This window comes from Seriola dumerili, unplaced genomic scaffold, assembly GCF_002260705.1.
Source record: "Seriola dumerili isolate Sdu_G_001 unplaced genomic scaffold, Sdu_1.0 BDQW01000219.1, whole genome shotgun sequence".
Classification (NCBI taxonomy): domain Eukaryota; kingdom Metazoa; phylum Chordata; class Actinopteri; order Carangiformes; family Carangidae; genus Seriola; species Seriola dumerili.
Genome location: NW_019174474.1, coordinates 8,377,343 through 8,402,533, shown reverse-complemented (window position 1 = coordinate 8,402,533; position 25,191 = coordinate 8,377,343). Strand labels below are relative to the sequence as shown.

Sequence of the window (25,191 nt, the reverse complement as noted above, 5' to 3'; positions counted from 1 at the left end):
TATCTAAAGTGGAGAAAGTAATAAGAAGTAAAACTTCAAAAAAGTCTGGGGGTAAGAGTTGAAGCCCATTTTACATGTAAATATACAGTGATTAATACATGTTGGTAGTGATAACTAAATAAATATTGATTTTCTACTTGTTCAAAAAGACAGTACATTTTCTGACAAAGAAAATCAAGCCCATACCAGTAAAAAGCCTGTTTAATTGCAGAATATATTGACAATACAGTACAGCAATAAAAACACTGCCATATTGCTCCTATTTTACATGAATTACACAGCTGCTGTTCAGCTTATGAGACAAAACAGTAATACGGTACTTGTACAGTAATGATGAGAAACACAACATACAGACAGGCTCACAGAGCACTTCGCCCATCACTTTCCACTGACAGGTGGCTGTGTTAATTAAGAAACGCACAATATTATAATAATCATAAGAGCAAGAACAAAGACACAGAGCATTCGATCCCATGATGCACATGAGTGATGTCTTGATCACTGGGTCTAAAGGGACCAACTAGGCTGAAACAACTGGTCACACAGGGAGCAGAGATGCACAGCCACGAAGCCCACAGACAAAAAAACAAAAAGAAGAATAAAAACCAAAAAAATATGGATTACTTTGTACGTACGCAATACATACATGACATAAAACGAAATGACTTGACACTGTCCTTTGTCACTCATTAATCTGTCGACTGGCCTTCATTCACCACGAGTTACATCCTCTTTGTTACTTGTGCCTCAGTTCATGTATTACATGAATGCTGTTGTATTTCACTACAAAGCTTCAGTTTGTAAATAAGGACAGCACAGCTGCTTCTTCACAGCCTTCTTCTCCCTCAGCTACCGCAGGATCCTAGGAGCCGACCTGTCGTCAGTCAATGTCTTGCGGAGCTTCACTCCCCGGCGTATCGACACCAGCATATCCCTGTCCTCCTGGGTCGCAGGAGATGGCTCTTGGGGCACACACTGTGCCAGATCCCCAGGCAGTGAGCTGGGGAAGGGGAACTGACTCTCACCGAGGGCGTGGGCGCTGGCTGCCAGCTCTCCTATCTTCTCCACCAGGCTGTGGCGGTTGGCAGCGAGCAGAGGGTCCTCCTCAGCACCGTGGGTGGCCATGCCGGGGGCCTGCTGGGCATAAACAGTCCTGTCCACCCCTCCTCCTCCACAGCCCCATGAATTGTCGGGAAGACTCATCCGCTTTGGAGAGGCCCTCATGAAGTCACTAGGAGATGGGTCATCACCGTAAAGAAACTCCTCGCTGCCGGTACGATGCTGTGACGGGCTGGCATACCCTGGAGAGTCCGGCACTGTGGGGGTTTTAACTGGCACGATGGGGGGCCGGATGGGAATGGGGCCAGATGTGGATGGCGTGCGCCTCACACCAGTTTTGGAGGACGGTGTCCGGCGAATAGTGGCCGTCCCCGACGCAATGGCTCCAGAGCCGCTTCCCCCCGCACCATTTGGAGTTCCCTGCAGAGTTTTACCTGCAGGCAGACCTGCTGTGCTGGCAGGCCTTTTAGTTTGGATCATGCGGCGATAGCTCTGAGCAATGTTACTGTGGCGAGGGATGGTGGAGGACTTGTCAAAGTCTGCCTGTCCTTCACTGTCAGCATCCCCATTGAGTGAGTAGCACTCATAGTCTGAACCTAGAAGTGACAGTGAGTCATGAGTATCTATTTTTCACACTGAAAAAATACTGACAACAACGATGCTTTGAAGAGTTATTCACAGCTGCTTTTTTTACATAGTAATTTACAATAATCACATTGACACAAAAGGTAATTAGCATTGCACTTTTAAAAGCACACAAGTGCAAAGATTCCAATCAAAATGACATGGAAAAAGAACAGGGAATTCAGAAGGTCTGTGCTGTATATGGATGTCATGTGTGCTGTATCCTAAGGACTGTGTGGCTGTCAAGGGTGAGTGTTACCTTGTGAGGGGATGGTGTCCTCGGAGCATGACGGGGTGTTGGTCTGGGTGCTGTAGCCGCTCGAGTACTGCAGAGAGTCTCTGCTGCTCTTCTGCTGCTCCATACTTAACCCTCTGGTCAGAACCATAGCAAGAGTGCTGGCTGCTGGAGAGAGGGGCTCGCCATGCTGAAGTGCACGCAGGCACGCACGCACACACACGCACATCAAGAGATACAGGCAGGCAGGAAATACATAAAGATTAGCACACATTTACATATGCAGTTCACCACACTACAATTTCCAAGGCATATAAATTTATATACTGACATTTACATTTTTACTCCCTGAGGGCATCTTACCTTGGTTGCAATGGTTCCTGGGCCAATTCTCCCTCTGTGTGGATCATCTGGTTGCATCCCAGAATACCCCTGTGGACTGGGCGGAGCCTCCAGTTCTCTCATCTTATCCACAGACTCCCTCCTACGCTGCAGAGTGCTGGCCAACGACGGCTCACAGGAACTCAGTTTGGCCCAGTCCTGCAGCAGCAGACGGAACAATGAGACTGTCTTCCAACTGAGCATCTCCAGTGTTTGCCATCCACCGCTCGTACAAGCAGCTAACATGGAAGCTGCTGATTTGGCTCATGAACTGGTTAGATGCTGAGGAAGATATGGGCAGACTACAGTAGGCTGTGAGTGCGTTGTTAAATGATATCAGTTTAGCACATCTTTATGAGGAAAGATTGGAAAACTGAGCTTGATGAGCAACAGCAAAATGGTGATTGTGAGGTTAATCTTCACGCCGATTTATGTGCGTGAAAGGCAATAAAACACAAGAAGCAAAGAAGCAAGAACGTTTAAAAAGAGAAAAAACCCAAAAGTAAAATTGCAAATGAAAACAAACCTTCCAGCTAGGAACCTTTGATGTGGGTGAGGGGGTGTTGGATCCAGGGGAGTGGTTAAATGTGGGGGACGCAGGAAGTATGACAGAGAGAGGCCTGATGGTGCCAGTGTGAGAGAAAGCAGGGCGGAAGGTACCGAAGGATGAGCATGAGCCAAACTGCGGAACGGACAGACAAGTCTGAGTCAGAGTGCTCAACATCCATGAATAGTCCACGTCAAACCGCACTGCGGCTGTCAAGAAGAGCCCACAGGACTCTTTACACTATATATAACAATGAGTGAAGGGCACTGCGCATCGCCTGTGTGTACATGTGCACGTCTGCAAGTGTATATCTGTCTAATAAAGCAAGTTAGTTGGTCAGATGCATGCAGTACTAACCGCTGTAGGAGAGTTGCACTCGCTGACAGACTGGCAGGTTTCTGAAGCCTCAGAGGAGGCTGAGCTTGTTGATTTCTGGGAAAGGGGAGATGGAGTAAAAACAGTGGAGGGGGAGAACAAATGGAGAGAGAGAGAGAGAGAGAGAGCCAGAGAGAGAGAGAGAGAGAGAGAGAGAGAGAGAGAGAGAGGTAGGTGTGAGAGATGAGAGATACACAGGACCGGGGTCAGAGTTGGAGTGTTGGTGAGTTCTAGAGAGAGGGAGTTATTTTCCTCTCTGAGGGGATCTATAGACCACAGCCTAGATAGAAAATAAAGCAGCCTTTTAGATCAGTTTTTTCAGAAAAAGAACATTGCATCACTGGGTGAGCTAGTGTGCTGCCGAGCGTATTCTGTACACTGCAATCTGTCCAGACCGTCTGAATAACTTTATCAATCCAGTGGGATAGAAATTCAACATTCGCAACTGATAAAGTGCTATTGCAGCAAAACACAAAGAGAACTGCCTGGGTTTGACTCTTATTGTAACTACGTGTTTATCCCTGAAATGCAAACATGACAAAACGTATATCTCACACCAGATTGGAGATGCCAGATGGAAAAGGGCTGTCTGAATTGTTGTAGATCTACTTTGACAAGAAAGAGAGTCTCTGGTGTTGTTGCTGTGTCCTCCTGCCCTGCAGCTTTTCTGCCAGAGGAATCTCTGGAGCTTACAAGTCCGCTTTGTTCCTGGTTTTGATGCGATAAAATCCCTTTTTTTTTCCCACCTGATCAAAGATTAAACTTCAGTATTACACCCGAGACTGTTACCTGGCTGGTGATGTCAGAAGGCATGGGCGATGGAGGCTTAGAGTGGGTGTTGGCGTCCTGCGAGACAAAGCCTGAGTCGTGGGAGGACACGCTGCTGAGCCGGTGGGCTCCTGCAGAGGGCATCTGGAGGAGACTGTTGACAGGACATCACATCAGTATATAACTCAACAAACAGGATCGTGATCAAGATTCTAGCACATATTTTCTTCCTTTATTTTGTTTTTATCTTATTTTTCTGAGAATTTATGAGCAGGCTGTGGCAAACACAGAAAGAGCTAGATGAAAAATTGATCACAAAAGCTGTGAACATGAAGGCAGTGTTATATGAAAATTCTAAATGACGCCATTCTTCTAATTTTGGTGCATCAAAGAGCAAAAAAAGTTATCCCTTCTTTGATTTTTCTTTCCCTCTGAATATTAACAGATGTCTTCTTTTCGTCTCCTGTTCTGTCGTTCTCACTCAGCGTTGCTTCTCTTTGTCACTCACCCTATTTTAAATGTGCAACTTGTACTTCTCACCTTCCTCTCTCACACTTCCTTCCCCCCCTCTCCCTCTGGACTATATCTGAAGTAATCACTGTCCTCTAGGATGAGGATTAAGGAGGAATGCCAAATTAAACATGACAAATTAAATAACCTCATATGATTTCTCTGTCCTGTGTTTTTTTGTGTTCTGTGTTCAGTAAGCTTGTTTTTCTTCCATCCAGTCTTTGAGACTTCTTTTCATTATATCACTGCTGTAGTGGGAAAATCCTGTAACATCAATCTTGGGAGTTTTTTATATTCTACCAACAACTGAATCATGTCATGTTTCTCTACATGCAGAGGAAATTCAGTGACAGCTTTTCAGACTGAGTAGATAAATGGAAAAATGTGAAGCGGTCAAGCCCAGACTGAAGTTTCTGTAAGTTCCAGAAAAAGCTGACATTTGGGAGTTATGTGTTTTTCATGGGAAAGTCTAATTTTATTTTATTCTAATTTTTTGTGTTAAAATTAGTCAAACATACTGTATAGTCAGTGGCCGAAAATACAGAACACTATATATAGTCTGCAGTGTTAATTGGTGGAAATATCAAGGAGGTTCTGTTAGCAACTAAGCAAGACGAGGATTTGTGACAACAAGATTTGATATTCTTCTAACATTAAAGGTTTTTTTTTTTTGTAAAGAATGGCTTATTTCCTCACTGAGAATGGACTTCTGACCCACATTTATAAATAAATTGTTGAACTATTGCCATTAGCCTTATAAATATGTAGATGTTGGTTCTCGTCCAGGCTCATGGTTCAGGCTGTGATGTTTCACAGCTTTGGACCTAATCTGGGTGTAAGAAGCTTGAGAACTGCAAATCTGCAAGAGCTGTGAAGCTGGCAAGATACGTCACATGCTAGTCTGGCTGTGTGGCAAGGGGAGGGGGGGAGTGGTGTGTGTGTGTGTGTGTGGGGGGGGTGGGGGGGTCACCATGCTCATGTATTCCATGATGACCTTTAATATTTCATTCCATTTTGCTATGTGTACAGAGTGGGCTAAAATCAGGAATATGCCAGGGTGTTCAAAACAGCCTTGATCCAGCATAAACTAAATCCACAAACTAATTAACAACACATCTGACACAGCACACAATATGCATCACATCTTAAAGTGTAATTAACACATTGCACAATAAGCGTAGGGCGCAAAACTAATCAAACTAAACAGACAACAAAGAGCAACAAGGTGTGTAAGGATATACCTGCACATGCTGCTCTTCCTGGAACCGGTGCTGCTGGGGGAGGAGGGAGGGGTCTGGTAGGACCAGCTATAGTCAGATCCTTTCAAATCCCGGATCACCTGCGACAACACATAACCAAACTGTGATGATGCAGTGGCAACAACAGCCATCAGGCGAAATTGCTTTTACACAAGATAAGGGAAAAAGAAAAAAAACACATAATGGAATTGGCTATTGTTGTGTAAGATTAAGACAGAGAGTAAGAGCAGATAAAAGATTTTGCAGACACACAGTCACACGAGAACAAGCATTTTCAGCTTCAGACCTCTAAAAACATACTTTAATGCATCAGACAACAACAACAACAACTGGCTAATGGCAGTGATGCATCTTAGCACTATTTTGTAATTTAAAAGGACAAGGCAGAATTCTATAATGTTGCTACTGTCATCAAATGTCATGAAAAGACAAAACCAAGAGTGCATTAGTTAGTCTCTTAATATTTGCGTCAGCCAATCTATTACTCTCAGCCTGGAGCCCATTCGCTCCTGCTGAAAACATAAATCCTTACAGACAGGTAACAAACATATACTTTCATTTGTAGAAGTGGCTAAATAACTTCCTAAAATACCTGGGCACAGTAGCTTTTAACAAATATTTCTCAAGAAGGAGTCAATAGTATATATTTGGGGACTATTTTCAGTGATGGAGTGATACACATTATTGCTCTGGCAAAGTAGCTGTATCAGAGATTGATTCAAAAATAAACTACCGTTAGTTTTTGAGACTTGACACTAAGTTGTATCAGACACTGGATACACAGAAAATGCTTATTATTAGGATCTTTTTGTTGATAATAAGAAAAATATAGAATATCACCAGACTCATCATTTCACAGCCTTGGACTGCAATTACAGAAGATTTGATTATGATCCAAATAACCTGACCAGCTCTGGGAATGTTGGATGATAAGTGCATGAGCAGCATTAGAGGAAATATCTTAAGCGTTACACCTCTGTTACCTGCTCACTGGCTGGTGGCAGCTTGTGTGGGTCTTCAGTCAACACAGTGAGGTCATCAACGATGGGTTGTAAATGTGTTATCTCTCCCAGCATGGCAATCTCTACATTCTGGAGGAAGAAAAACAGGATGGATTGAATTAAACAGCTACCGCATTAACAACAAGAGCGAGCCTAGTAAAACATAATTTTATAATTGGTGCTATTTATATTTATTTTCTATAACTCTCAGCTGTACAAAGACCAAATGTTCCTCACCACCACAGGCTGCAGGAGGTTAATGAATGTACAGTAACGCCCCCTCTCCTCCAGTAGGGCTCTGCGCACTGCCTGCTTCTCCGTCTCCTTCATCAGCAGGTACAAGTCACTGACGTCCTGCATGGCACTGTCCAGCTGGGGGCGCAGGTTACCCCGGCCTGCGCGAGGCAAAGCAAAGGGGGGCAGAGGGCACCGATGACGGGAGGGAGGACGAAGTGAGGGAGGACAGGGGTGAGGAGGGTTGAGTAAAGATAAACAAGAGAGGAGGAGGAATGAAAAGAGATTGGAAAGTGGAGGGTGATAATTATGGATGGTGACATGAAGGAAGAAAAGTGTACACAGTGCAGGGAGGAGGGAAAGAGTGAAAAAAAAAAAAATGAGACATGATTAGAAGACACAATGATAAACTGCTTGTGTGGTAGAGGTCAACGCACTGACAAACATTACACTCAAATGGTTCATGTACATGGGAATGAGAGGACACCGAAGCATGTCGTCAATCATGAGTTGACGCGAAGCCACTGGTGGTGAGGTCCCGAAATGAATGCGATACACTACAACACCACAATGACACTAGATGACAGTTGAAAGGATGGAGGAGGGATGAGATAGAGATGACCACTGAGATGCTCAGTTCTTCGTTGCTCTGACTGCATGATTTACACTGCTAGTTAAACGTTGCCGTGTCTTAGCATTTTTGGCTAAATCTCAAGCAGTACACTCATTGTATGTACCATGCAACTTGAAAATATAAGTAAGTTATAAGCTATACGTGTGAATAAATTCAAATTTGTGTCTGGCTATATCATAAATGTATATATATCTACTGTATGTTGCCTTGATCACAAACACATGAGCGCTCTAGTTGTCTGTAGCAGACAACACATTGCACATCTGTCTTACAACTGTCCTTATGTGTAATACTTATCAGCTTAATTGGCTAATCTTTCAGCGGACCTGCATTTAATAAGTCACAGATTAAACGAAGAAGCCCATGAGGATATGACAGCTCACCAGTTAGGCTAATAGGTCCTTAGAAAGAGAAGTTTAGGTCTTCGGTAGAACAATTAGCTGTCATCATGGAGCCAAGTGTCAGTTGATGACAAAGACAAGATTTAATTACCCAGAGGAATGATGGGATGCCATAAAATTGGCAGTTTCCTACTCTATTAAAATGCATTTAGAAAATGGAGGAGGTATATTTGAAAGAAGTCAGGTGAACTGTATGTGTGCAAAAAATAAAATGAATGAATGCTTTTTGTATTTAGCTGCTTCAGTTTCCGGGTGCTGGCATTGTACATTCTGACTCATGATTAGAACAGGACAATTGTTATGTTAACACCTGTGCTTTTTACACTCTGACCTGGGCCCATTCACTTATTCCTGGGTATTATTTACATTCTTAGAAATCCGGATATTTACAATGAGTGCATTGCTTGAGGTTTCTCTTTAAAAGGAATAGTTCTAAATTTTGAGAAATACGCTTATTTGCTTTCTTGCCGATATTTAGGTGAGAGGATACCTGTCTCATGTCTGTCCACCAGCAGCCACTTAGCTTAGAATAGCATAGTATAAACACTGGAAACAGGGGGAAACACTGTTTCTATGCTTATGTTTTTGTACAGATCAAACAAACAAGATACAGTGTGAAAATAAGTGAACCTTTAGAGGTACTGGTAGCCAGGCAAGTAGTTCCCCCTGTTTCCAGCCTTTGTGCTAAGCTAGGTTAACCAGCTTCTAGTGATAGTATATCTACCTTATAGACATGAAAGTGGCGTCAAATTCCTCATGTAACGCTCATCAACAAAGTGAATAAGCATTTTTCTTTTAACCACATCTACTAAGACAGTACTGGGTTTTGTTTGACTGGCAGTTTCACCCTAAAGATGATGATGATGACTTTGAAACAATCGCGTGAAGATCGCACTCGGGGCTAAGCACAACAGACATACCTAGAAGCTCTACAGCCAGGGGAAATAGGCAGAAACAAACAGAGGAGGGGTTGCAGGGACAGGCAAGGGGAGGAGAGACAGAAGAACAGGCAGTGTTAGCTGTATCAAATCAGGACACATTGCTTATTTATGACTAGCCCATACCACTGGTGTAAGCTCTGTTTGGAAATAGGAGTTTAATTACAACCAGCAGCAGGGACTGATGCATGCACAGCCAGGAAAGAAGAACATTTCTTTGATTTATAAGGTGGGCAGTGATAAATCATCCGAGGCTGGAGAGGAGCCTCTGAAACTGTGCCAGGCGTTCTGATTTGATTGAGTTGTCATATCCAGCTCTACACTGTAGATGGCACCAGTTCAATCTGAAACATTGGAACAGACCAGGGACCAGCAGCCAATCTGACTTTGTGAATATCAGAAGTAAAATGTTAATAGAGTTTTGTCGCTGGTCTGTTAGTCAACAAGGTCTTGAAAGATTGTCTTACCTTTTCTTGCTTTTTTTTGGAGTTTTATGGTGTCTAACGACTTCCTTTTAATTTCCTGACGAGAGCGCTTATATTCTGTGGAGAACAAGTCAAAGCCAAAGCCAAAAGGCGTATCAATTTCTGTCCGATATACATTGCTTAAAAAAAAAAAAAAAGAGTGTACAGTGGGGTCCAAACTTCTGCGAACACTTGGAAAGTGGTATGTCATTTGTGTTTGCTGGTTGTTTACCTTTGGCATGGTCTTTGTCCAGCTGATTAGCTGTTTTCTTCCATTCCTCTATCCTGTCCTGAAGTGGCGTAACCAGACCTTCCATGAGAGCACTACAGCGACAAGGTGAAAGAACATGACAGCAGACAGTGAGAGAGCGAGGGACATAATAGTTTTATTTCCATGACACAAAAACACTCAGCAAAGAGTGGCAGGATGAGAGGAAGGCCAACAAAAATGGGAGCATAGAAAATGACTGTGGAGGAGAAGAAGAAAACACAGCTTACTTTGTGAAGTGGCGTAATTTTGCCTCAATGCTGCGGTGTCTCATACACATCCTTGTCAGAGCTGAGCCAATGTCCCTGGTGGCACCTTAGAAAAACAGTACGAAAAAACAAATTGTCACTTACAATATAAGAGCTTAGCTTTACATATCACAGATTTGCCTCTTGGCCTAGAAGAATATGATATTCAAAGAGGAGAGACAACCTATCAGGAGAGCATTTTGAAAAGGTCTAATTCTCTACTGTCAGATGAATTTATCTGTCGTCTTTTTTCCTTGCTGGAGAGGCGTCTCCAGCTGCAGCCACTAGGTGGACAAGTGCGGACTGTAATGGACTGCAGAGCCCATAAATGTCATATTTGTTTGGGGAAAGCAAAAGTGACACAGTGCCTGCAAACTGAAACCCTACACTCCCTCCTTTCTTCTTGCCAAAATTGTGCATTTTTCCTTTTGACACTTCAAGATCATCACATGATGCTCGCCACCGTGTAAACACCAGCTCGTGTGAATTGGTTACTGTACTTTTCCTCTCTGCTGAAGTGTAATTAAATGGGGTCTTAAGCCCCTAAAGCCCAGGCTGGCCCACTGTCTCCCTGATAGTTCGCAGGCCGGTGTAATATATGGCAGCACTGATCCGGTTGTAATCTGGGCCACATAGGGCTAATCTGAGGGTCTCTAACCACACACACAAACACAAACACACACACACACACACACACACACACACACACACACACACACACACACACACACAGGGAAAGAGAGAGGACATCTCTCAGATGGCAGACAGGCCTCACAGAGTGGAGGCATGCATGTGTGTCCGTGTGTGTGTGTGTGTGTGTGTATGTATGTGTGTGTGTGTGTGTGTGTGTGTCTCTCTGTGTGTGTCTCTGTGTGATTGGACAGGTGGTGTGATTTACCCCCCCCCCCCCCTTTTCCAAAGTTCTCACCCCCTCTATCCTGGAGGAAAAAGGAGGGAACCCTGTAAGGGGATATCCCTCTATTCTTCCCTGCCTGCTCTGCCTTTCCTGTTCTCTCTGTTTCCTAAACACCATTCATGCAGGGCGGACAGAGAGAGAGAGAGAGAGAGAGAGAGAGAGAGAGAGAGAGAGAGAGAGAGAGAGAGAGAGAGAGAGAGAGAGAGAGAGAGAGAGAGAGAGAGAGAGAGAGAGAGAGAGAGAGAGAGAGAGAGAGAGAGAGAAAAACTGGCTCGAACCTGCACTGCAAAAACAAAGAGCGATACACAGAATAAAACAGAAAGAAAAACATGACCGACATAACAGGTCTGAAATCAGACACTGTGTAAGAAAAGCTCCAGATGGTTGCCCGGTGAGATCTGTGCTCTTTTCCAGCTATCATATAAAGAAACTAGGTTACTGTCTCCAGTCGATATCACGTCACACTGTGAGACAAAGACCATTTCACGCCAACACTTGGCTGTCAACTTCACTGACTGTTGCACTAGTTCAAAGACAATCAGCTGCGGCTCTGGACTCCATCTCAGAGAGACATTTTTGACAGGCAGATGTAGAACAACTTGAGTGTGTTTGTGCGCTGGGGAGAGGAAGGGAAGGTTGTCCTGTGTGTGCATCGCTGTTCTAGGGTTGAGAGATGAAAGGTCATCCAGCTGTATCGCACAGAGGCATTCAACACCAGCAGGAAGTGATTGAAGTAACATGTGGAACCTATACTCTGAGCTCTTGCTATAAATAGCCAAAGAAGTCTCCATCTTTAAAGGATTGGTGTTGAGTATCTGTCGTAGAAGAGCTTCTATTGGCACTGATTCAGTGCTTCATAAAACCAAGTGTAAAGACAGAATCAGAAATGCAAACACGCACACAGAACACGTATCCACAGGTTATGCATCTCTTAAAAGCATTACAGGAGGCATGCACAGCTGCAAATCAGCTCTTGCAGGGTAAATGTGCAGGATTGGGGGGGGTGGGGGGTGGGGGTGTCTAACAGAGACGGGAGGGAGTGAGAGAGAGAGAGAGCGAGAGAGAGTAATGTTGGCTCTTTTATCTCTCTAACAGACTTTCTCAATGTCACTGTCAAGCCAGAGAGAGCCCTCAACCCCCACTCTCCTGTCCCATCCACACCTGCCAATTTCCCTCCCGTCTCCTCCTCTCCTCCTTCCCCTCCCAGAGGGGGATCAGCTGACAGCTACATCCTGGGGAGGTCCAGAGGCTTCCTGCCCATGTCCAAGAGCCCTGCTGGCCTCTGGCCTCAACCGGACGGACAGGGACGCAGTGATTTACTCCCTCAACAACCTGCATGTACACAGACATGTGACAAACACATACAAGCTGGAAAGAGGGTTAAGACTGACTTGAAAGACAAGTTGTTGCCTTTTTTGTCACCCTTACTGAGGTCTCCTCCTTTTTTCCCCCATGATAAAGGTGATTTGTGATTCTGGGCTGCATAAATAAAATCCACTCAACTCTATCTCTGCATCTAGATCGACTGATACTTGCCCTTGCAGCAGCTTGGAACCTGGCTAACATTGTGTAGGAAATGGGAAAGTGATTATTTAGCAGGCGTGGACCCCTGGGGCTTTAAGGGGAGCAGGGCCGACCTCACAGCAAACACCCACACATGCATGAATGAAGCAAAACACAGACCAGGATGGAAGAGAGCCTTTATGCAACCCAGCCGTATATCTGAAGACATGGAGCAAATAACTTGGAGCAACTGAACAGTGCAGCAATGTGTGGTTAATTATAACAGCATTGCTGTGCATGTCTCTGATGCTGTTGGCGCCTGATTCAAACATAAATAAAAATTGCCATCAGATCTGCTTGTGCATGTCGAGGAGTACATGGGATTGTTGGTGGGAAGGTCAAGCCCCCGCTGTTGGTTTTGGTGGGAACCTTAAGCTCCAGTATCCAGGACCAGCACAGTGTGGTCTAAGCGTTTAGTGAGTGGTTCCATCCAGAGCTCTGGTTCTGATTAACTCCCCTGATTCCTCGGGGAAGGAGGAGCGTTTTAATAGGCCTGCTTTATAGGGAACTCTCCTGCCAGGAGCCGGGAGCCAGGAGCTAAACTGCCACGGGCCTCATTCCCTGATGTCTTCAACATAGGAGCTTAGCTCAACTATCTCTCGCTCTCTCTCTCTCTCTCTCACTCTCTCTCAGCATCACAACCCTGCAGATCAGCTCAGATTTCATTTGCACTCAGGACTACCGAGCTGGAGTGAGATTCTGCTGCCGGTTCGCAAGCTGAATACAGTTCTCCTGAGTGGAGTAGGGGCTGCTTCCTGTGTCAATAAAGCATGTTTGTGTGGGATGTGGAGCAAAAAGGTACAGAACATCCTCATGGTTACACTTCCAGGAATATGAAGTCCCTGTGTTTTTTCGCTACACCCTCATACAGAGAGCTGAGCTGAGGAAATTCCATCGTCCGTGAGACAACAATTATTCCTCACGCTGGCACCTTGGCCACGGAGCCGACTGTGGCTGGCACAGACAGTTAAGCCCCCTGCCTTTACCCTCCCTCATCCCTTTTAAGTGCTACAGAATGTGAACTGGCAGGGACACAGCGGAGGCCACTGATGGATGAAAAGGGCTGTGGGGTGAGAGGGGAGGATGAAAGAGGGTACACATTGCCGAGGTGCCGGCTGGGTTTGGTCAGTCACGGGGCAGAGGAAGTGTTAGCCGGCTGCTGCAGGTGTAGCAGTCACTGCCAGCACAAAGTCTCTCACTTTGGCCCAGTAAATATATCTATAATCTCTGACGGATGAAGAGTAAGAGTACGTAGGAAGAGTTGGTTGATGTAATGTTTTCCAGTATCAACAAAATCTCCATGTAGCTTGTGTGTTTATGTCCTTCAGTGAAGCCAAAACATCAAACAAACATTTTATTCAGCAAAGAGAAGAAACAAAAAAAAAAAGAGAATGAGGGAGAATTACCTTGATTTTAACTAAACGAGATCTCAGCTGAGATTTCTGAATTCAAAAACTTCAGAACATCATACATTCACATCATCAAACATTTGCTTCAAAGCACAGCTGGGGTTCTGCTGGTGTAGCTCAGTCGAAACAGACAGTATTATTAATAAAGAAGCACCCCCATGTGTCTGCTGGTAAGGGAGCAATAGCTTCTGATGGAGGGAAGAGTGACGGATAAAACAGCCACGTGCGGACATTGATTGTGGAACAAGACTACAGTGCTGTACGCCCGCAGCAACAGAGTTACAGATCTAAGCAAAGTTACATAAATACTGGATGACAGACACAGACAGTGTGCGAGTCTTTCGAGAAACTCTGCAGAAATATTCTTGGTTCGTGGCTGTAATGCAAAGTAAAAGTCTGTTTCACTTGGTTTTTATGTTAATATTTCATAAGCTCAATGTGCAAAATGAAAGACTGGGGTGAAAAGGGTATTCTACTCTGTAAACAAAGCACAATATATATTTTGAGAAAGGGGTTTCATACTGAAATGACAAGAAGCATTCATCTGTGTTTATATTCCTTCAGTTCAATGAGACTTAACAATGGTAAGGTAAGTCATGAACTTCCGAAAGGAGTGTGTTGAGTGTCTGCAACACTGAAAACATTACACTGCAAACTTTGTAAGAGTGAAACAGTTATTTCAGACATTTAAACAATAGTTTTTCAGTTTCAAAACACTTTCAAAACTTAATTAAAGCAACTGTTATGAAGTGAGATAAGTGAGAGGTCCTTAAGTTTGAAACTGATAAAACAATGAAGTAATTTTTTCTTTTCTTTTTTGAGCCTAGGACCTCCTGGACCCCAAACAGAACATTAGGGTTCTGTTTTTTTAGACATGGCACTCCATCCAAGAAAGAACAAAGATGTGGATGTAGAGGTTTGTGCAGGTTAATAGGATTCTTTTGTAAATATGAATGTACATAAATCTGCAATTAATTATTATTTTCATCCATGAATCTGTCAATCATATTCTTGACTAAACTGATTATTTGTTTTGTCTATAAAATGTCAGAAAATAGTGTAAACAGCCACAACTTCAACACAATTTCTCAAGGTGACACTTTCAACTTACTTGTTTTGTCCCAGCTACAGTCCAAAATCCAAAGATATTTATTTTACAATGCAATAAAACCAAGAAAAGTAGCACACTCACACATTTGAGAAGCTGGGAATAACCCCGACCCTACACAAATGTGAGAATGTTTTTGAGTGAACATATATGTGTCTGCAGTAGCTATCAAAACAGTATTCAAAGCCTTTTGTGTCACTTCCTTACAATGTCTCTTCTTACCAGAAACAATACTAATGAAAGGCAGAGGAAACAGCCTCAAGATCAATTGTTTTAGTCCAACACACACACAGTCAAACACACACACACACACACACTCATCCCATTGTAGGCTGGCCAGACAGTACGCACGGCAAGTTTCACCTCTCAACCAGAAACACCCACAGATGCAGACAGAGCTCAGTGTGTCCTGATGTGGTGTAAACATGTTCTGGAGAGCATTACGATGAGACTAAAGGAGGAGTGGGAGAACAAGGAGGAAGTTTTATTTTGCTGCTGGAGGAGCTTCCTGTTCAGGGACATAAATGCTGCTAAAAATAAACAGCGCCTCTTGTCCAGATGTGCTTTTTCGTTGGACATGAAAAAGGGACACAGAGAGAGAAAACGGGAAAATGTAACACACAGGGAAGGAGAGAAGCAATGTATCATGCAATTAATGGAAAGAACAGAAGATCCACAGGGGATTGTCTTCACCTGCAGCTAAGGGAAAGGACCCCAGATGTATCCAAGCTCCAAATAGGAAAAAAATAGACAGACATTGAGGCAACAGTGAATGACTCAGTATTAAATAGAGCAAAGCCTGCGAGCCAGTTCAATCAGATGACTCGTAGGTTGCCCTGCTTTACACCCTTTGCAATAAGGTTGTCTTTATCTCAGCTGACAATGCACTTCCCACTCTTTTACTCGGCCAAAGTTAATGCTGCACGGCTCATTTGCGAACAACCCTCCAAACAATGCTGACAGCACTGCTGGGTGCTGTTGCTGCTGCTCATAAGGCATTTAATAAGCTCTATCTCCACCTGTAGCCTCTGAGTCTTAAGTTAACCTTGGGGGAAGTCTATTATCGTCAGGTCAGTCTCCATTCTCCTCTGCACTGAGCTTGGTGTATGCTTAAGAACCTTGACGTCAAATTTTAGTTAGCTGACTAAAATTTTCATTACTCTCAAAACAATGAGTTTTTCTGTGACCTTCATCAAGTCTCTCTTACTAGTCCACCTAAACTTTAAAACATAACTCCACCTGTTTTCACACTGAATCCTTTTCTTATAATCTTAAGGCAGATTGGAGGCTACAGTGAGTCGCTATCGGAGAGTGACGAGACATGCCGGGGCTAGCTGGTTACGGTGCTAACGTCAGTAGAAGAAAAGACGTGCGAGAGAAAAGAGTTAACACTGGTGTTGCTTTCCACCTCTGAAGACAGCTCTTGGTGAGTAAAAAGGAAGTTTGATGCTGAGCTTGCAACATTTCTTCTAGACTTGTAAGTAAGCAGCTGTTAATGCTTATGCTGGCGATGTAGCAATATCAAAACTTACAAATAGCTTGAGAAAGTCAAAGGGATTCAACCTCAGGGGATCATGACCGTCTGGTAGACTGGCTCACAAACAGAAGACTTTGCTTGTGTCACTACAATGGCAAAATGTGGAAAAAAAAAAAAAAAAAAAAAAGCAGCACATTAAAAAAAAAAAATGGTGAAGTCAACACAAGTAAATTCTATTCTCAGCAAATTTCTCCAACTGTTTTCAATCAGCCACCTCATTTGATTAAAACTATGCGCGTGTCCTTTTCATTCCCTCCTTTAATATCCTCCCTTACATTCCTCTATCAAGCTCTCTCTCTCTCTTTCTCTCTCTCTCTCGTGTATTTTCCCTCCCCTCTCCAGCTCCCTTCCACGCCGACTCCGTGTTCAGGATATAGCTGAACACACTGTTCCTCTCAGGTCTCATGTTTGTCTACTTAGTTTGGTATTCATTCCTCAGAATGAAAGTTACGCAGCTCCAAAAGATTTGTTTTCACTGCCATCATTACTCCCCCTCTTTTCATCTGTTCTTCACATCATTGTTCCAGCCACTTCACCCTTTGCTTTTTGCATGTAGTCATTATAATAGCTGGAAAACATTCATTTGTGGGACGACCACATTGAGTTTTGAGGTTGAAGCCCTCAAACTCCAGAGAGAGAGAGAGGAAGGAGGTTTGGAACTGTTCAGCTCGGTCTGACACACGAGGTAGACAGCTGAAGGAGAAATAAGAGGCTCTCGTCGATACTTAATGTGACCTGATGGCTGGAGGTCATGAAATACCTCAAGAGCGCAGCATATACAATCAGCAGAATGGCTAGTGCATTCATCGGCGTGGCTGAATGTACATGTACTGCATGTCCAGTCTAAAAGAATCAAAATCCATTTTCAAACCAGCATAAGATGCAGAGCTCACCTCCCAGGCCCATATGAGGCTTGAACATGAAATGCCAAGCTTGATGGATGTCAGTGCTGGTCACATGGGCACACTCTCATTATTTGACATGTCCGTAAAAATAGCTACGCTGCTGGGATAGCGCAGAGGACAGTAATCCCCTGATCTCGCTCTACACAAGGCCACGGCCGCATCTCGTCCATGCCAGGCTGTCCAGATGGCGGGTAAGGATATCCATCCCATCTGCCAACCCCGAGAAGCACAGCGGCCAAGCAGATTACTGCTTCGCTGACACACTGATCTACTAGTACCTCCATATCTCCACTGAGCATAGACTGTATGAGTAAGAAAGAAAAGAACGAGAGACAGACAGCGAGGGCTTGCAATGACCCACTGGAACATTATGAGCGAGTGCAATGGTGTGTTTACTCTACAGTCTCTGGCGCACAGATGTAAAGAGAGGAAGGTTCGGTCTTTGTTGAACACAAACTTGCAGTGCATCGCAGTCTGGCCGGTGATCCCAGAGTGTGAATTTTTAAAGCTGGGGGTGGCTGATCAGGAAGGGAAGGGAAGGCAGTCTGTGTCTGTGTGTTACAGAGTGGGGCTAAGAGGATTAGCTAAACGCCTCTGCCTAGCCTGGATACCCAGAGCTGTGGAAATCCCACTGCAACCACAACCCCCACACCCAGGCCAACCCACCCCTCACTAGACTCACCTCGCTCTCCGAAAAAAACATAGAGCCTGTATCTCATACCATGATGGAACGTTAGCCCTGAACTACCGGCTCTTTGACCTGTATCCAGTTCAACCATGACCAAAAATGGAAAGAAATGAAGTCAACCTTCCACTAAAACACATGTCATCCAGCCTAGCAACAACAAAACACCAAACACAGAGCCTGCTATTCTCCAGATAAGTCCGGTCCTTTTAAATACATCACACAACAATTTCATATAAAACGACTAAACTGGTCTAGACAACACACCAAAAACCATTAGACTGACCAATCTAACAATAAAAACATTCCAGAGAGTTGCAGGGCCTCAAGCTAAGTCCCAGGAAAGATGGGTGTTGAAACGTCAAACATTTATCTTTAAAAGGGGCTAAAATTCTCCAAATACATCCATCTAATATAGACTTTGTGGTTGGCGGACCACTATTGAACCCAGATGCGAGCCGCCAGCTCAGGGAGACAGACGTGCCTTTAGACACAGATCCATCAACACAGCTTAGAGAAACAGCGCTGTCAGACACAGTGCCAAAACGCCTGGCAGCCGACTCCCCCAGCTGCTACATAAAACACAGATGCTGACGCCACGACCGTGACCATAAACTCTAAAAGCGGACAACATGGGCGAGAAGGAGCCTGGACAGGAACGCAGACCAAGGCACTCTGACACATGAACATGCAGACACAGAGAGGAGGCGGTACGAAGGTGGAAACAGAGGGGACGATCTCAAATATGATGCGGTTATTATGGGTATATATATATATGAAAATCTGCCCGCCCAGTTAAAGACAAGACAAACGTCAGGACAGGAAATCCTCTTTCATTCACTGCCCTCTCTCCCTGGATTCATCTAGAGGCACTGAATGAGAGGAAATGTTGCTTTCCTTGGCAGGGAAACGTCTACAGTCTGGAGAGTGTGTGTCGGAGTTAAAGGGGTGACGGGGTGAGTGTGTCAAAGGTAGATTAAAGGAAGGAGAAGAAGAACGCGATGAAACCTCCAGCTGTGCCAGCAGCTGCAGCTCGTCCCCAAACACGAGAGGGGAATCGGGGTGACAGTGATGACGGCCAACAGTTTATAGCCAAGGCGCCCCCCCCCCCTCCCTCCCCCTGTGGTGCAATCAGCCCTATATGGCTGTGCAGACGCTGAGGCGAACATGATCGCTGCAGGCAGACAGACACACACACACACGTGAAGGGAGACAGACAGAAGGAGAGGGAGAGAAACAGCCACAGAGACATAAGCAGAGACTTGTTGAGCAAGTAATCTCAGAATTCTATTTATCTACCGCTGTTTCCTGAACAGTCTTGAGTTTGAGAGAGAGAGGAACATCTGGATGCCAATATATTTTGGGATAATAACGTTTACTATTGCAGCTGCCAGGAGGGTAAATTTGCCTAAACTATGTCTATGGGACCTGCAGCCTGGGGTTCAAAGGTTATTCCAGGCCACCACAAGCCAGGTCAAGTAAATATCGACATTCCTCCTGCCAAATTAATTGCTAGGGTTTGGAGCACACGAGGAGACCAACACAGCTCCCACAGGAGAAATGGGATTGAAATGTTACGTTGGTTAAGAGCACCATGGGAAAACACAAAAATACTTTGATTTACAAATCACATAAATATAGATGAAAACATAAAAACTTGACATTTGACATGTTAAAACCATCAAATATTTGATATTTTTGTATGATAAAAAATGTTCTGTCCATCAACTACTCAGCACTATACTAAGCCATGTTTCATTAGTTCCTCTTTAATTGTTTAAAAGTCTGTCGTCTCAAAGCGTTCCCTCCATCCCTCATATAGTCAGTGGCCTGAGAAGGATGACATTAATCCTAAAGTTAATGTCCCTGGGAGAGTAGCAGAAGAGTGAGCGGGCGTGTGAGTGACACACTTACGGGGATTTTATGCATCTATAGCTGTAAAACTCAATTCGACCATCTTTCTCATCCCTCTCTCTCTCATCTCTCTCTCTCTGGACCATCTATCATTCTGCTGTTTTCCCTACTTTTACTGCAGACACACCTCCGCTTTGAAGTCCTGCCCTGCCATCCTCCATACCTCTGCTTTATTGAAGCAGGCTGGCAGCTGCTAGCGGCTAGCAGGCTGACCCTAGTCTACCTCATTTCATCCCGCAGTGCACGTGCACTCACATCGGGAATCATTTAACGAAACCTGATGTATCGCCGAGGCAATAAACTTCCACTGTTACTGGAGAGGCTATAGGAGTGAAACTGGTGACAATGTGTGAACACTGTCGAAGAAATGCCTCTTCAGTTATTTTCACCAGCAGTCAGTGGTCAGTGAGGGGTTGTGCTGGTACAAACTGTTTCAAAGCATGGTGGCATGTGACCTGTAAGGTCAGGTGGCCAGCTACCAGCTGTCATCCTTTGAATATCTGTGTGTGTGTGTGTGTGTGTGTGTGTGTGTGTGCCTCTATTCTGTGTGATTGTGTTTGTGCATGTGTCAGGAGCCTTTGCACGCTCGTCTGGGTTTGCAGGGTTTTTTTGACCTACATACTGCTCTCGACGATCAACTCAAAAGAAATCTGTGTTAATCGGCTGCCTCTCTGGCCAGCAGGGTGACAAAGCAGATCAGCAGACCTCATTAAGACCAAAGAAACAATAAGATCAGATTTTCACTTCTCTAACCCAGCCCCAAACAATCACTGTGCAACACCCCGTGAAGACAACAAATCGAACTTCCCAAAAAAAGGTAGTGCCCCCCCCACCCCCACCCCCACCAGCTCTTTCACAGCGTGTGACCTTGAATTAATTGAAAAACATCCCTCTTACCTCTAGAGTTGGTGGCCATGTCTGCCACCTTCTGAAAGGCATCTAAAAAGGCCACTGCTGCCAGAATTGTGGTCCTGTAAATACATTGGCACATGTTCACTGCACCATGACTGCATAAATCTGGCTGCAAATGTTGCACAAGTATCTTGTCACTGAGGTTTATATCGTTCATTGGGACTACTTCTCACCTGAGTTGAGAGTGCAGTTTTGTGGCCTTGGCACTGAAGTCTTCCCACACAGGGTAAGAGCTCTGATAAGAAAAGGGAAAAGAAATGAGTCAAATAAATATCTCGCCAAGGACATTTAAGCACACAGACATCCTCCTCTCAAACACACACACACACACAAACCAGTGAATGCATACAGATTTAAGAATACATAATGTTCTCTCCATCTTGATAGAACAGCTTGTTTAAATTTCAATGTCAGATTTATTCATTGCAAACACTTTTCCTTCTTTATTTACACTGACCAGATACTGAAATCCATATATGGCTACAATGACTCAAAGAGCTTGGCTTCTTCCCCCCATGGTTAGAAACAGGTTGGTGTATGAGCTCTGTACTCTGATGTGATTTAACGGTGCACACTTATGTTATTGTTATCCTCAATCAACCTGCACACCCTCCTCTTGCAAGTTGCTGTGAGCAGGTATATGTATACTTTGTGCATATATTTTTGGTGTGGTTCACATGTATGATCTGGGTAAGCTCTCATATTGTGAGCGTTTACATGCACAGGGCAGGTACTATAGCTGGTCTTTGAAAAATCTGGATTACATTTACCCCAGGATCATCCCACGCTGCCTTGAGCTATAAGAGCAGAAGTCTAACATAAAACACATTCAGGACTCGATCCCATTAGAGCAAGAGCTTGAGCCCTGGTGAAAGGACAGGAAGGGCATAACCCCTATGCGCCTCTTTGATGGAGAGGAACCGAAAGAGGCCACACATTCTGGCTATATATAGTCAGCATGCAATCTGGAAACAGTCTTGCTTTTCATCACTTCTGGTATAACTTCCATTGTAGCAATGACCGCGTTTAACTCCCACATTCTCGAGCTCGGATAAAGCCTCAGCCTTCACAGGTGATTTAGGAGCCATCATCCCTAACAAAAATGTTTGCCATGAACCTCCTCCCTGCCTCGCTGTCTGCACTTGACTCCAACAGGTGTCTAATTAGCTTGTGTGGCCTGTGACTCCCAGAGCAGGAGGGATGCGCTGCCAAGACAGCTGAGGGAGGGGGGTGAAGAAGCGGGCATAGAGAACTACATACAGAGCTGGGGGGGGGGGGGGGGGGGGGGCAGCGCCCAGGGAGGTGAGGATGGGTGAAAAGAGGGAAGGAAGGAGAGAAAGGCTCTTCCTCCCACGCCTTGTCATTCATACTGGAGGGTGAGATCAAAACTATCATCCTTGGAGTTGGCAAGGACATTTTTTGCTTTCACATCTACCCAACTCCATTGCTGATCTAATTCTTGGCTGGTGATTTAATCCAACTGAATCATTTTATTTCATATCATCTCACCCCACACCTCCTGTATCACCAACTCCTACTCTTTTACTTCTTTTCCTGTAGCTTCATCAAACAGTTATATAACCAACAGGTGCTGCTTGTAACAGCACAGTACAGTCCACAGGAGGCTGTGTGTGTGTGTGTACTGTACTTGTATCATATAGGTAGTTGTACACTATACTGTAACATTGTTTTACAATCAGTGAGATCAGCACAGGAAAGCCGTGCTGTTGCGTTGCTCCCGGGGGGTAAAGCTAGTCTGACAGGCTTGCGTGGCCCAGCCAGGCGGCAGGAATGAGGTCAGATGTCTGTCTCAGACAGTGGACATCAACACTGTGCTGACTCAGGGCTTCAGCTTCATTCATCTGCGCTGCTTATCAATACACAGACTGCCTTTTCTAAGAGCTCCTGTCTCTCTCTCTCTCTCTCTCTCTCTCTCTCTCTCTCTCTCTGACCCTGGCATGAGCGCAACACAAAAGGGGAAATATATGAAGCCCAACTGGGGCTGCCAATAGCTGAGAGCTGATTTCATTGGAGCCTGACGAACGAGGGTCCATAAATAGTCTGTCCAACGGCACCATGCTCCTGTGACCCTGTGATCAATAAGAAATCTGTTAGGTGGAAAGTGGCGCCCGATTCTTGACTTATTCGCCGTTATCAACACTTTGGACGGAAAGCGTCCTCCACAACGAGAAGACTGGGAGCTGCTTCCAGGCCAGATGAATACGTTCACACTTTCCATCTGTTGTGGTGAACAACAACAGACCACCCTGATTCAACTTCCTTGACCTGACCCCTCCCCCAACACACACACACACACACACACACACACACACACACACACACAAAAACACTCACTTGCATGTTGAGTGATAGATAATGGGAGACATCTAGTTCCTGCATAAGAAATTTGTTTAAACTGCCTTGAATGGTGGAGAACTCGTGTTTTTCACAAACAGGGTGAAACAGAAGTCTATTCTGTGGTAAGGCGTGGGTCAAATGTGTATTAAACTGCTTATTGGTAAAGTAGTGATTTCCTGCCACAAGGCCAAGCATCAGGAAGCACAATCAATAACCTTTCATGCCTGTTTCTGTCCAGGAGGTTGAGGTGATGGAGCTGGTTATTTTCTATCAGAGCATCCTTCCATGCCTGTCATTTAATCTAGAAAACCTTGGAGGCTGGGAGGAAGGAGGAACAGTTGCTTGAGGTCAGATCGCAACCCAGAACATTTGTACTGTGATAACTGCATAAAATGTAAATTATCTGCTACTTTCGATTGTAATTTTCTTCTTCTTGTCCACTGATTTTTCTATTCAAAGTGAAGGGAATTCTCGATTAACCTGACTCTCTTGATGTTGATGATGTGGCTAGGTTTTGACCCCTGGACCAAACACATGAGCCCCAAAACACTTAACAGAACAAAATAAACATTTTACTCTACCAATACTTCCATGCAAGCAGTTAGTATATGGCACACAGATTGACACGCCGGCTGAACTACTGTTAAATGTGGCTAGGACCCTGACAGACCTGCTGCACATTATGCTAATAACACAAAGAGAAACATGTTTCATCTCTCAATTTGTCCTGCAGCGGTGTTTCCAGTGGGGGAGCACCCGGTGAAAGAGACAAAGGCAGTAAAAAAAAATATGCGTCTGATCAGCCACCGTGCAGCCACAAAGGTCACATACAATCCCCTGTCTACTTTAATATATATATATTTGTGTGTTTGTGTGTGTGTTACCTTCATGTCGTTCACGATGGCCTGGAATAATCCACCCAGCGCTCCACACTCCTTCTCCACCGACTCCATGGTGCCAAAAACAAAACAAAAAGCTCGTAGAAAGACAAAAAAATCAGGTTAAATATCCGACTGGTGAAACGTTATTAAAACAGCGGACATGGAGATCTTTGTTTTGTTCATCCGCCCTTCGTTGTCCTCCCCTACAACAATGTAGCCCGCAGCGGAGAGGATGCGAACCGCTAAGCCCACAGCCAGCAGCCTGCGGAGCGCACAGACAATAAGAAATGTGTTGCTCGATGGCACCGGGGGCCGCTGCTCGCTCCGCCGCCGCCGCCGCTACTCGTCTCTCGGACGCAAGGAGGGAGGGTGATGGAGCAGGGGCGCGCTTTTGGCTGTGTTGAACTACAGCCGGGAAACGTGGAGGGCAGTGTGGCTCCTCATGACCACAGCAAATAACGGAGTGATCATAGTTCTGGGGAAGAGAGCAAGAGGAGGAGGGGGCACCACGGGAGACGGGATCGGTCGCAGGTCTTGGACGCGGGGACGCGCTCCGTTGTTAGTAGCGGAGCAGATGTCTCGGAGCTGGAGTCTCCAGTAATACGATCCATGGGAATGGAAAGGGGGCTGGTCAAGTTTTTTTTTTTCTTCACATATAGGCCTGGTGGTTGTGGAGGAGGAGACAAGAAGGAACACCCCCTCCTTTACTCCCTCCTCCTCTCCTTCCACCCCCATGCAAACAAAAGTGAAGGCTGTCTTCCCAGTGAACAATTGACTGATATGCAAAGAAGGATTTCCTGGGTTTGTTATGTGTATTCACACACGCGTCTGTTAATGAGCATTTGCACCTCTCTGAGTGGGTCTTACTTGTTCTCGGGAAACAGTAACATGTGGGCCTTAATCACCTCACTTTGTATTAGTTATCCTCCTGAATCCACTTGCCAGAAGACCGGGGATGTCAATTCAAATGAAACTGATTTCTTGTGACCTCAATGAATAGTTCGACATTTGGGTAAAATTGCCTATTGTCTTTTTTTTACCAAGAGTTAACGCTAGG

The 25,191-nt window shown here is 44.8% G+C and overlaps 1 protein-coding gene across 3 annotated transcripts; it reads right to left on the bottom strand.

Annotated features, from left to right (window-relative positions):
• Nucleotides 1-183: 183 nt before the first annotated feature.
• On the bottom strand, nt 184-24,724 carry LOC111228611 (MTSS1-like protein). Of its 3 annotated transcripts, XM_022754596.1 has the most exons (15): nt 24,138-24,724; nt 21,069-21,130; nt 20,881-20,954; nt 9,929-10,013; nt 9,663-9,754; nt 9,434-9,508; nt 6,997-7,154; nt 6,742-6,849; nt 5,741-5,838; nt 4,011-4,143; nt 3,204-3,278; nt 2,826-2,981; nt 2,282-2,458; nt 1,943-2,108; nt 184-1,655 (listed from the first exon to the last, which is right to left on the bottom strand). In XM_022754596.1, exons 1-15 carry the CDS (start codon nt 24,204-24,206, stop codon nt 850-852), a joined length of 2,334 nt encoding a protein of 777 aa, XP_022610317.1. In that variant the 5' UTR covers nt 24,207-24,724; the 3' UTR covers nt 184-849. The 3 variants fall into 3 exon arrangements, with proteins under 3 accessions (XP_022610317.1, XP_022610318.1, XP_022610319.1); XM_022754597.1 differs by lacking the exon at nt 2,826-2,981 and having other exon boundaries at nt 24,138-24,722; XM_022754598.1 differs by lacking the exons at nt 21,069-21,130; nt 24,138-24,724 and adding an exon at nt 16,475-16,565 and having other exon boundaries at nt 20,881-20,957.
• Between the last annotated feature and the right edge of the window lie 467 nt (nt 24,725-25,191).